The sequence below is a fragment of the Oryzias latipes genome, chromosome 15 (assembly GCF_053564925.1).
Source record: "Oryzias latipes strain Hd-rR chromosome 15, Olatipes_Hd-rR_3.1".
Taxonomy (NCBI): domain Eukaryota; kingdom Metazoa; phylum Chordata; class Actinopteri; order Beloniformes; family Adrianichthyidae; genus Oryzias; species Oryzias latipes.
Window position 1 is genome coordinate 1,765,478 of NC_136251.1, and position 13,412 is coordinate 1,778,889.

At 42.0% G+C, this 13,412-nt stretch overlaps 1 protein-coding gene across 4 annotated transcripts in view; it reads left to right on the top strand.

Moving 5' to 3' along the window:
* Positions 1 to 4,952: 4,952 nt before the first annotated feature.
* Positions 4,953 to 13,412, top strand: part of aprt (adenine phosphoribosyltransferase) — a 29,787-nt gene continuing 21,327 nt past the window's right edge. For all 4 annotated transcript variants that reach the window (XR_002874687.2, XM_023963056.2, XM_023963055.2 and 1 more), the window contains exons 1-3: positions 4,953 to 5,078; positions 11,985 to 12,088; positions 12,812 to 12,945. Coding sequence is in view for 3 of the 4 variants with exons in the window: in XM_023963056.2 (XP_023818824.1) it covers positions 5,002 to 5,078; positions 11,985 to 12,088; positions 12,812 to 12,945 (315 nt within the window). In the remaining variant the exon portion in view is untranslated. The remainder of the gene's footprint in view (positions 5,079 to 11,984; positions 12,089 to 12,811; positions 12,946 to 13,412) is intronic.

The window sequence follows — 13,412 nt, forward strand, 5'->3', positions numbered from 1 at the left end:
AGCCTCTGAACTCTGCCTTCACCAAGCAAAAGTCATATGTTAGCCGCGTTAGTTTAACACTGGACTGACACAGACCAGACCACACATTAGTCTCACGTCTATGGTTTATTATTTTTTCCCTGTCGTGATTAGAGTTCTGTTTCTGTTTCCTGTTTTACTTTGAAGGTTCTTCCTGCCTGTCTTAGTTTTGAGTTTGACTTCCCTGGTTCCAATCTCCCCTGATCGGTTTCACCTATGTCTCGTCAGTCTTCTTTGTAAATGTGTCTTGTCACTGCCTTCCTCTATGCTGGTCCATGCTGTCTGCTTCCCTGTTTGCCAGTTAACTCCGATAGTTGTTGTTTTTGGTTCCCCTGCTCGGCAGCTGTTGGGTTAAAACAACCTGCAACATCAGAATAACTACATAAGGAAAGAAAGACAACAGACCAAAGGTACCTTTTACGAGGAGAGCGAACAGAGATAATACCCAGCAACAATCTCTCTCCACTCTGGCGCATATTCTGTCGCTTCCTCCTTTATTAAGTTTGTTGGGTATTCCCTAAGTTACACATGCGCTGTACTCTAAAGGGAGGGGGAAACAGAAAAGCACAGCTGCAGGACGATCACAAAACATTAATTGTGACTTGTCTGTCTTTTCACAGCCTTCCCACATCATCTTTGGACCTGCAAAGCCTTTTCTCAGGGATAACTAACACAGAGCGTCCTTCGATTCATTCTAGACACAGCTAACATGCAAGTTCTCCTGCTGATGCTGGAAAGACGCAAAGATAGTTGGTTTCCCCCAAGGGTTTCACCTCCACCTTCCTGTGAAACAGAGTTGGACACACACTTCTGCAAACATGATTATATCACCTATATAGCTAGGTAATGCATAAAAGCAAATATGAGATAACTTATGTACAGTTTTCCAACAGCAGCGTCTTTTGATTAGTAATAAATGCCTTGCCTTGTAACTGTGTGCCTCCCGTCTCTGCATTTTGGGTCCTTCATCAACCCCTGTACCTGACAGAATGGACCAACCAGCCTTCAACCAACCCATTTCTGGACCCAGTAGAGCGGGATATGATGCTTTTAGAAGCCCACTGTCTCGAGGCAGAAAAGCCCAGGACATATTGGATAGTGGAGTACAAGTCCTCCTTCTTGCCTTGAATAGGAGTCATCGTAAATGGCGTATACTTAAATGGCACTTTTCTACCTACAAGGTCCAAAGCGCTTTACAGTCACACACACATTCACACACTGGTGGCGGCTCCGCTGCCAAACACTGGCGCCAACCTACCACCAGTGGCAAGGTGGGGTTCAGTGTCTTGTCCAAGGACACTTCAACACATGGGTGTGCAAGGTGGGAATCGAACCTGCAATATAACGATCATGGGTCGACCGCCTACCGCTGCACCACGGCCACCCTATATCGTCTCCGCCACCCTCTTACACAATGTCAAACTAAGAACTTCATGAGTCTCATTCGAAACCTCGACACACTTCATGGCAACTGATCTACTAACCTTGGTGCTCAGCAAGGGCTTGTGGTCGGTCTTCAACCTGACTCTTAGTCCATGGATGTTAGGATGCTAGCCTTTCACAAGCCCACGTCACCGCCAGAGCCTCTTTTTCTATTTGAGCGTAGTGTATTTCTGCAGCCGTCAAACCTCTGCAAATGAACACTACTGGCCTCCGGGTTCCATCTTTTTGTTCCTGAGTCAGGACTGCACAGAGCGCATATGAAGATGCGGCAGCTGTCATACACTGCGTCGAGAGACTATGGAGCGAGTACCCGTGGTGAACTCAGTCTTTAGTTTCTAAAAAGCCTCTTTCTGAGCGTTTCCCCAAAGCCATTCGTTCTTTTCACTTAGCAGATTCAAATGGCTTTGAATATGAGGCCAGATGAAGGAAAAACTTTAAGTTGTTGGCCATGCCCATAACTCTCCTCACTCCCTCTGTCTTTCGGTTCGGACATCTCCATTATAGCTTTAAAATTGTTTGGGTCTGGGGACACTCCTTCAGCTGTAACACAGAGGCCTACAAAAGAAATTTTATCTTTAGAGAACTTACATTTTTCATTTAATGTCCGTCGCTCTGCTTCAAATCTCTGTAGAGCTTTGTGAAGCCTCTCATCGTGCTGCTCCGTGTCCTCTCACCCACGACAATAGCCGTGTTTACATGGGCAAAAGTAATCGGAATGAACGCCTGATCGGAAAGAAAATGCGTCATGTAAACGCGCCGTTCGGAATACTCTGCCCCGATCAGACTCATTCGGATCAGAATTTCTTTCCGATCGAGATAGGTGGGTTATACCGATCATTTATCCGATCGTGGAGCATATAAACGGTCATTCCGATCGTGTGTCACTACTGCTCTGGTTTACGTCACGCTTAGATGGTCTTTCGCTGAAATAAAGCTTTGGAGCTCATACGGAACCGACCAGCTGCTCTGCGGACGCCCCGTGAAAAGCGCCGCTCCGCTCTCGCCCCTCTGGCTCTCCCCTCTCTCTCACCCCTCACGAGGGATATGCGGGGAAGGAGCACTACGTGCCCCCCGACGCTCACTCGGTCCACTGGCACCCGAGTGAGCAGAGCAGCCGGATTAAAAATTTTGTGTCGGGGGGGGCTTTTTTACGTGTGCGTTTTGTTGTTTTGTTATGTGTGGGAGAATTCAAACTGCGAGCCGTCCCGCCGCTCTGGGTTAGCGGCTGCAGGACTCATTAGGAACCATGTTCAAACAGAGCTCAGGCCGCTAGCTCACAGAGTGGCTTTGGGGCGGTCTGTGTGAACTTTTCAGAGCAGAAATAAATGTCGCTCAGTCCTTAAAAATTGTTCAAACAATTACGTGGATTTGTGTTTCCAGTTGTGTCCCGACAAAATAAAGGCTGATGTTATTCCCACACATTTACGTGCAGCCAAGAGGCAGATTGCAGCGTTTTATCGCACGGTCCTGGATTTTGTGTGGTAGCCTGCCCTAACCCTTCTTCCAGCTTAATTCTTCCACAAAAAAGCACTGACCACATGGATTAAATATAACGATGAGCGAACAGGCGCTTCATAATATTCATAACATTAATAAAAGCACGTTTGGAAGATCGTCTGGTATTACGGAGCTGCTGCACATGCTGTCCGTCTGTGGCAGCGGTTTGTTTACAACAGGACCTATTTCCTCATCCGGGAGTTTTCAACACTACTGCGCATGCCCAAATTATTCATTCCAACCGAAAGTGTGAGCCATGGGAACGTTTGTTCTAATCGGAAAAAGGTTTTCTGTGCCCATGTGCACGGGTGAATTTTAACCCGATCATTGATCCGATCAAGATATTCTGCCCATGTAACCACGGCTACTGACATCATCAGCATGGCACACCACCCCCTCCCTCCCCTCCAGCACCTGTGACAACTGGCACTGGAAATGCTCAGGAGCTGATGAAATCCCAAATGGCAGGTGGTTCAATGCGTATTTGCCAAAGCGTGTGATGAACGTTGTCAAAAGTCTGCTTTCTCACGCCAACGGGATCTGCCAGATGCCTTAGGTGGCATCAAATCCTTTGGACATGCAGAGAACCGTCCAAAATACCTGAACAACAGTAGAAGAAGACATGGTGAGTTCCATTGTAAACAAACAAAGTTGCAGCATAGAACAAGATGATATTCTAAATATGCTTTTATAATTGTTCTGATTATTATTAAGTGCCTGTTCACTCATAACTTTTTACATCCGTGAGGCCAGTGCTTTATTCTTAGCTGCACAGACCCAGGAGAAGGGTTAGGATTAGGCTAACAACATTTAGATTTGGAAGCACTTAAAATCAATGCAGTCGATGGGCATCTTGGCTGCAGGTAAATGTGTGACAATAACATCAGCCTTTATTTTGTCTGGACACAAAATTCACATTATTGTTTACACGGTTTCTCAGGACTGCGTGCAGTAGCATTTATGCATTCAAAAGCCGCCTCCACCGGCTCACACACCATCCCAAAGCCGCTCCTCTGCCCGGAGACACGGTTCTGGGAGACATGGTAAATAAAGCTTAGCCTCAAATACAAAAGGGTTTTATACAAATAAACACTCAGTCTGTCTGTAGATCCATAAACCCCAATTGTAACAGTAAAATCTGTCCAATACAAGAGGCACCCAGCTCTGATCTGCTTGCTCAGCCATTGGACAGGACAAGTAAAAGAAAAAAAAAAAAAGAAAAAAAAAAAATGACTAAATGAATGAATGTGCAGTATTGAGGTAGAAAATGAAAAAGAATTTTGGAAGAATGATTTTTAATTTTATTTTTTAAGCAGTTAATGCAGTTACATTGTGAAAATAAAAAACATTTTTGTTAAATTAAAAAAAGCATATCTGTTAATCCATTTTCATTTTCAAATTAGATATTTCTTATTGAATTTTGATACACATTTACAAGAGAACTTTTTGAAAATGAAATGTCAAATACCATTTTCTTTACCTTCTACCCTGTGACAGACTGGCGACCCGTCCAGGGTGTCCCCTGCCTTCACCCACAAGTGGCCGGGATAGGCTCCAGCAGCCCCGTCACCCTGAAAGGGATAAACGGATTAGAAGATGAATGAATGAATGAATGAATAAATGAATTTTAATTAGGCGACAGTATGGTTGAAGAAGAAGAAAAAGCCGTTTGGGGGATTGATTTTTCATTTTATTTTTAAGTCAACGAACGCAGCTTTATTGTGAAAATAAAAAGCATTTCGGGTATAAACTTTAATTTGAATAATGAGACAGATATGCTCCCATATAGTTTAGACCCAACTCAGTTAAAAATAACTTCCTGTGTTTGTACATCTAAGCATGCACAAACACAGGAAGAAAACAAAACCAGAGTCAAAACCATTTTCATACAACAATACGGCTGAACAGGTTACGTTCTGACACATACTACATTTTGTTCATTCGTTATTGTAGAAATATTCAGGGGGAAAAAAACGAATACCGGACTTGTTTACTTCCGCTACAGGGTTTTCCGGTTGCATCAAAGGTCTCCTCTGCACGAACATGGAGTCGAAGCTGCAGCTTTTACGAAAACACGTCCGGACCTTCCCGGACTTTCCGAAACCCGGGATCCAGTTCAGGTGAGACTAAACACCAACTTATAACATAACGGGAATACAGTTAGGTCCGGTTATCCTGGTACAGTTTGAATAGCTAACAAAGCTGCTCTAGAATGGAGAACACGTGTGGTGCCAAGTTAGTCATCCCGTCAGGATTTCATGAGCCGCGGGGGCGCGCACATTAAAAAAACAAAAACCTGTTGATTCCTCCTCTGTAGATGGCCACGTGAATGCAGCAGATCCACTAACTAATTGGCTCCATTGATCTTTCACTGATCGCTTGATGATTATTCAGTTGTAGTGTTTATTTTCTGCAAATGAAAAGTGATGCGCTGAAGCTGATGATGATGCCCTTGTGTCAGATCTGACAAAGTTAACCGTGCAGAGGGTTTTCGAAGCTTAACCAAAATAAAAATGGCATGAACATGGGAGGGGATGCATGTGGATGAAGTGGTTAGCTCTGGTCTGGGCTCACGTTGAGAAGGTGCTGGTTCAAATTAGGGGTGTCACGATTCTCCAAATCCTCGATTCGATTGTGTTTTCCATTCTAAGATCACAGTTCGATTCGATTCTTGATTTTTACATTCATTCTTTTTAAAGCACAGATTGTCATTTTTTAAACTAAACTTTAAATTAAAAACTTTTAATAACAACATGTTACAATAACTTATATCTGTAGTCAATTGAAAACTTAAAATAAACTGCCATCCAGTTTCTCTTTTGTAAGTGCAGTCTGCTTCACAAAAGAAGACATTCAAGTTCACAACAAAACAACCAAAAACAAGAAAACAGACGTGTCCATAGTCTCTGAACAATTAAGTGTCTTCAACTATTTCTGAACAGATGAACATATAGCACACTGATTACTACTTTTTACCCTGACAATGATGATTGTATTTTTTCATATTTTTTCAAGGTCGGCTCAGACCGTCAAGGACATTATTGTACATGGAGGGAATCACTGTAGCTGTGAGATGTGTTCTACTAGAAGGGGCTCTAGAATGCAAATTAAATGCCTAAAACCGGAGTTTTCCACCCCCAAACAAGGTCGCATGTCCGCGGCTATGAATACTCAAATGAAGACGGAAGAGAAGTTTGTGTAGTTGTTGGTTTACAGATAAATCTATGTTTTTGTGGTGCCTGCGGAGATGCCCTGCATGTTAGTCGTGCTGCCCGTGAGAGAATACGGCACACGCACATACATAGCGCAGCTTGCAAACCGTTGTTTTTGTTGCTGTTGTTCACAACGCGAACGTTGTCAACATAACGCACTGGAAATCCAAAATACCTCCACACCAGCAACTTCCGTGAAAGAGGAGGGGATTAAAGCTCTGTCAATGGGTCTCCTACATCTGCAGTTACCATGCTATCTTTTGAGTGGCTGTTAGAGGAGGTTGACTCGCAGCACTTCTTTAAAAAAAAAAAAAAAAAAAAAGATTAACAAATAGACTCAGCACATTTTCCGCTTGGCAAGTAACCAGATGCAACATGGGGGCGTGGCAGCATCGACGATTCCATTTTTTCATTTGAAGTTCGAGACATTGACTTAATTTCGATCGATTTTGATTTAAAGTTGAAATCGTGACACCCCTAGTTCAAATCCGGGCTAGGTCCTGTTTGGAGTTGGCATGTTCTCCCTGTGCATGTGTGTCACCTTGGCTTCCTCCCACTGTCAAAATTTCAGTTCACAGGTATTTAAGTTGTCCACTAGTGAGTGTGTGAGCCTGCAACCGACCGGCAACCTGTTCAGATGGGGTGGCGTTTCATGGCAGCCATTATTGAACAAGCACAAAGACAACTGAGCTTGGGTTCCTTGGTTTTGTAGTTCTGGAAAATATTATAAATAAATTTATAGAACCGATTTAAAAAAAGTTTTGTTTATATCTTTTTTTACATACAATGCAATATACTTCCATACCTTACCAAGTGCTGACAGTTAAAAATCCCAAAATGCAGTAGAGCCATAAAAGTGTTACTCACTGATTTTTCAAGTTAAAGATCTGTAATGTTCATGAGAGAAAAGCTACTTCAATGGCCAGAACGTAACAAACAAGTCCAGGAAATCACATTGCCTTATTTTTAAAGGATTTATTTGTATGATGGACAGAAAATAAATATTTATATTACAAACAAACACAATTCTATCCTTCACAGATCTGTATGGAAGACAACAATTTAGTTATACAGAGAATTAGTTTACCTTCAAGTCGCTGGACCAAACCAATGTCTCTCTTAAGAGACAGACACAGAGTGGCCCTGTGTGATACAAATGTCTCCTTTTTGTACTCTCAAGTGGCTAACTAACGTATTTTCCGGACTATAAGTCGCCCTTTTTTTCATAGTTTGGCAAGGGGTGCGACTTATACTCCGCAGCGACTTGTATTAGAAATAAATTGAAATAAATACATTGTTAACCCTCCTGTTATGTTCATTTGTGAGGAACAGAGATGATGCTCCTGGCTAAATTTGATGTATGAGGTCTGTTAAGTGTTAAGAGTATGTTAAGTGACTCAGAGAATCAGCAAACTTTTTTTTCACAGTAAGATCTTGAAGGCTAACAACATAATATTCTATTTTCCAATGATTTCATAGATTCAGAAATGCAATAAAAATGACAACTGTTTCTACAAATACAGGATGAAAACAGAGTATTAGTTGGCCAATGATGCTTCATGAAAAGAATAAATAAATAAGTATGAGAAAGAATTACTGTGAAATTATGAGATAAACAGTCTGCTATGATTGTGTCATATGAGGTTGTGGAACTTATTAGTTCTTGGTCTCAGATTTTGTCAAATAAATTTCCCGTCAAAATGCGACTTATAGTCCAGTGCGACTTATCTGTGTTTTTTTCTACTTTATAATGCATTTTTGGGCTGGTGCGACTTATAGTCCGGAAAATACGGTATACCCCTTAGGACGTCCCCCTGTGTGAATCAGCTATCAGTACGTTGGAAGCCTTTGCCTTTTAGCACTTGTTTCCGACTAACAACTACTAAGTATGAAACTGACAGCAATGCTCAGGCTTAGCCTGATAATTGGGATCAGAATATAATCATTCTCCTCCTCAGTGATGAAAGTCTTCCGGGAATTCCCGGAAATCCGGGTTTTTGAGCAAACCGAACGTACTTTCCGGGAAATAAAGACCTGATCTCTACGGACAAATCGCTTTCCGGATCAAAAAATGGTCTGAAATCAGCTAATTTTAGCTTTATTTTCTATATTTCTCCGCAGATCGCTTCCTCTATGGTCGTGGCCATCTCTCGTCTTCCCGGCCTAATTGACCAATGACGGGACGTTTTAGTTGCTTTCGGATGCGTCGACGGGTCTGATTGGCTCTGTCTGCACCACGTGGTCAGCATGACTCGCTTCCCTAGAGACCAAAACTGGCGGACCCACGCTAAATTTTCACAAACACATCTGAAGAGTTTGCGATCAAATTTGTGTTAAAATAATGGCAGGCATCGTCATTATTGAGCGTGGTCACGACCTCAGTTGTGAGACGACGATAAAAAACAAATTGAAGTGGTCTTGGCTGGAAAAAAAAGATTTTTAAGGTAGTGTAGGTCAAATACTTTTTTGTGTAAAATAATCTCAAAACCACATTTTGAAATAATTTCAATTTTAGTTTTGAGTTTCAGTTTTTATTTTGAATACATTTCTCTATCTAATTTATTTGTATTTCCTAATTACCATGATTTAGTTCAGTATAGTTAACATTAATTATAAGTATTTGATGGTTTGGACCCACACTCCCTTAAAAAATAATGTTTACAATGTTTAGTTTAGTTTGTATGTTTGTTTTGATATTTCCCAGATTACTTAGTATTGGTGTTAAAGAATTGATGTATTATGTTATAGAATTATAGTTTAAAGCAGATCCCATATTTTGATGTAGTTATAGTTTGAGAAAACAGTGCAAGTGGATGTTGTACATCAGTCATTTCTAAAGCAGAAATAATGTATAAATAACTGAGGTATTTTCATAGAATATCATAGTTACTGGTGTTCTTTTTGCCATTTGGGGCTTTGATGTTACTATATTTTAGCAATTGTATGTTTTGCAGCTTTAAGGAAAAGCGTAGATTGTAGGATTGTGTTACTTTGAGCAATTTTCCAAATTCTTTTTTGGGACCAGCAAGTCCTTAATGGAGAGTCAAACTAGGGGTTTGAATGACAAATCATGATGCTCCAATTAGTCTTAGTTTCTTGATAAAGAAGTGAATAACTAGTTGCCAGAATGCATCTAAGACCACGTATTTTTCCAAAATTTCGCTCTGTGCCCGCCATATCGCTCAAAGAAAAGTTCAGGGATTTTTTCCTTGCCTGACTTTCATCACTGCTCCTGACCTTTATGACATTTTTCGTATTTGCATTGAGACATTATTCTTGGTTTTTTTTTGTCCTCTGACTAAACAGGAAGGCAAGTCATCAAACTGGGTTACAGAGAGACGGAAACATTTCAGAACAAAAGCAGATAATTGGCGTCTTTATAGATGACGTAATAATTTTTCTAAAGAACCCAGACAAAGAGCTCCCTATATTGATGAACCTTTTGAAACTATTTGGTCACTAGTCAGTAGGGGTGTAACAATACACTAAAATCTCAATTTGGTTCGGTTCAGAATTTCATAGGGCTCGGTTCGGTACATTTTCGGTACAAAAAAGGCAGAAATTTGATTTTATTGGTTTTTATAAAACAACAATAAAATTAATCTATGTAGGCGATCTTCTATATAAAATACTAAAATTATTAGCTGTCAGGAAGCAAAAACCTTTGATAATTAACACTGGCCTGAAAAATAAATAAAAAAAATGTACTTGCACATTTTTTTTCTTGTAGACCTGACAGTCGGGTGATGCTGTTTTAAGTGTGTTAACAGATAAGATGTGTTATCTGTGGTATACGTTATCTTCGTGTAACAATAAAATGTCGAAACACTTGGACATTTTAATTGTCTTTTCCTTTTCATCCAAACAAATCCAAAGTGTTCCCACACAGGAGAGCGTAAAGACATGGGGGGGGGGGTTCCTCCAGCTCTGGCCTCGCGTCTGCATGATAGTGTTGACATGCTCACTGTCACCGCCGTCACCTAATAGCTGTTGAACCTCCTGAAATAAGGTTCCTGACCGTGGTCGGAAAACACAGGGGAGATCCTCTCCAGGGCCGAAGGCGGATCTTCCTTTGGGGTTCACTTCCCCGTTCGGACCCTCAGAGCCTCCAGAGTGGGTTAATAAAAGAACCAGTCTCCATTCTTTTAGAGGAGTGTGCGCTCACACACACACTCTTGCGCTGCACCCCCTCCTTCCTAAAAGCGCAGACACCATTAAGTGTCTCAGAAGAAACTCACGGTTAACATTAGTTCCGCCTCAGCGTAAGGTTAATACATTTAGTGGGGAAACAAAAAAAAACCAACAAAAACCCCTGTACTAGGGCTGCACGATATGAGGAAAACTCGCAATATGCGATATTGGTAATTAATATTGCGATAACGATATAAATTGCGGTATATAAACAAATAGCAAAAAAAAAAAAACATCATTTCCATTTCACTGCAACAGTTTAAAAATTATATTCCAAATGACCCTCGTCGACGTAGGAGGCAAACATCAAACATAAAGGGCTCATCTGATTGATCAAAAACGTAAACGGGTCCTTCTGATTGGTTAAATGCATGAAGGGATTTAACCATTTCATTTGTTCAATATTTCAAGCTGCCATGAGTTTCTTTTAGCACATTTAAGGTAACCAATTATTGCGATTTTCGCCGTCTTTTGCGGTATGCATATTGCACAGCTTGATGTCGCGATAACGATAAATTTGCGGTATATTGTGCAGGCCTACCCTGTACCTAAACGGTTCGGTCCAACTACATGTACCGTTACACCCCTACTATTCAGCATATAAAATTAATATAAATAAAACCCAAATTCTTACACTAAACTACTCCCCGTCTAAACAGATTAAAGAAACTTACAATTTGAAATGAGAAAGTAAGACTATAAAACAGGGGTCCCTAAATCCAGGCCTCGAGGGCCGGTGTCCCACATGTTTTCCAACCAACCTGCCACTAAAGCTCCTTATTGGCTCAACAGACCTGATCCAGGTAATCAGCAGCAAATAAGGCAGCTTTTCTGGAAAACCAGCAGTACACTGGCCCTCGAGGCCTGGATTTGGGGACCCCCGCAATCAAATATTTGGGTGTCTTACTTACTAGAGAGATCAACACAGTATATGAAGTAAATTTTGACCTGATTGAACAAAGCATGCAAAAAGATATGCAAAAATGGACAACTTGCCCCTTAGATCTCGGCTCTAGAGTAAAATCATTAACATGAATACCACGATTTCTCTACCTTCTCCAGACTGACCAATAGGAATATCACAGCATATATCACAGCATTGAGTGCTGTGATATATTTCTGTGACAAATTTCCAACTGTGGACAAGCCTGGTCGGGCCATGTTTACAACACTCCTTCTCCTGGGTGTCCTCCTCCTGGGTCTGTGGGTGCTCTACTGCGGCGGGACCCCGAATTGAGCGCTCCCTGATCTCTGGATTTGGGGACCCCTGTGGCGGTCCTGCTGGCCCTGGCCTGGGTGGTGGATGAGAATGCCCGGGGGGCGGTTGTTCTCTATCTGCTGCCGTGTGGGTGTTGGGGGGGGGGGGGGGGGTTCTGGCTGCCGCTGCTGCTGCGGCGGGGGTCTTGGTGTGGGGATGGCTGGGCACTCTCCCTCCTTTGTTTTACATTCCATCATCCATTTTAGAAGAACATAAACACTCACCTGAGCACAGGTGTTGATGACATGTTGAACGCAATACCCAGCCCTAGTTCTGGCCACAGGAGGACGGTACACCAGAACCAAAAAACTGCTTTGTTGTAGAACCCAGACTAACTTCTGACCCAACCTGTGTTCTGCCTGCAGAGACATATGTCCCATCTTGAAGAGCCCCCCTGCTCTAACTGCTGCCATTGACCTGTTTGAGGAACAGGTGAGGACCATACACCCGCAGGTGGATCTCATTGTAGGTGGGTCACAACCTCAGTCCAAGCTATCAAACTAACAGTCTGATTAAGTTGTTCATTGAAACGCCTGTTTAGCCCAAGAAACCAGACTCTAAGGCAGAGGTGGGCACTGAGGGCCGCAGTCCTGCATGTTTTCCAGCATACCCTGCTCTGGCATGTTCTAATTGGCTGGACACACCTGAACCAGGTAATCAGCCATGAGTAGGGCAAGATTATCTGGAAATCATGCAGACACACCGGCCCTCGAGGCCTGGAATTGCCCACCCCTGCTCTAAGGCTTTTGTTCAGAACAGTCTGGTTCAGCCTGGTTCAAACTGTCGTGTAACTGCACACCAAAACTGTTCATACATCTAGAACTTATGTAAAAGATCTGGACCATTCTTCAAAACAGAAATATTCAGGAAATGTTTTTTTTTCTATTCTTTTTGTACTGAAATTTTGAAAAATACTCTAAAACCAACTGAATATGAAAAACTGTTCATTATCTCTGCAGCCCTGCATCTTACTTCATAAACCAACTAGGGACAAGAAATGTCTCTTGTATGATCAAAGTCATGCTTATATGTGCCGTGGTACATGCACATTGGAGACAATACGAACATAACCCACCCATGACAATGCTCGCACTGTTCTGGTGTAGGTGGGAGTTAGTTTGATGCAGTCTAATCTGGTTTAAGTTAGACAGCTGCTGGACCCTGCCCAGTTTTACTGGTTCCATGTGTGCAGGTCTTGACGCTCGGGGGTTCCTGTTCGGGCCTTTGCTAGCCCAAAGGTTGGGCATTGGTTTTGTTCCTGTCAGGAAAAGGGGGAAGCTCCCTGGAACCACCGTCACTGCAGCCTACGACCTTGAGTATGGCAAGGTGAGTCTGACCGGGGTTGGATTACGATAAACCCAGAACCAAAAACACTGTTGATGGAGTCAAAAGTTAGACTTCGCATCGGATGGTTCTGATAATGCACATTTCTTCGGCCATTATCCCTTATGTATTGACTCCCCAGTAAATACTTTAAATGTTTCATCTTCGTAAGGCTTCACCTTGTGTTGGATGGAGAATAGTACAGTACCTACAACTTTCCCTATTTGTTTTTACATAAATCCTAATTATCCATAAACCCTTTATGGAGACCATTATTCCATAAATACTAATTCTCCTAATTTGTGGGGTGATTTCAACATTAGATTACAGCCCAAAATGGACAGTTCCAATGGGTGATCAGAGACCAAAAATATAGGTATAAAGATAATGTCATGAATGAATTTGAAATAGTGGATATTTGGAGAGAAAACATCCCAAAAGACAAGAGTATCCCCACTATTCCACAGCAC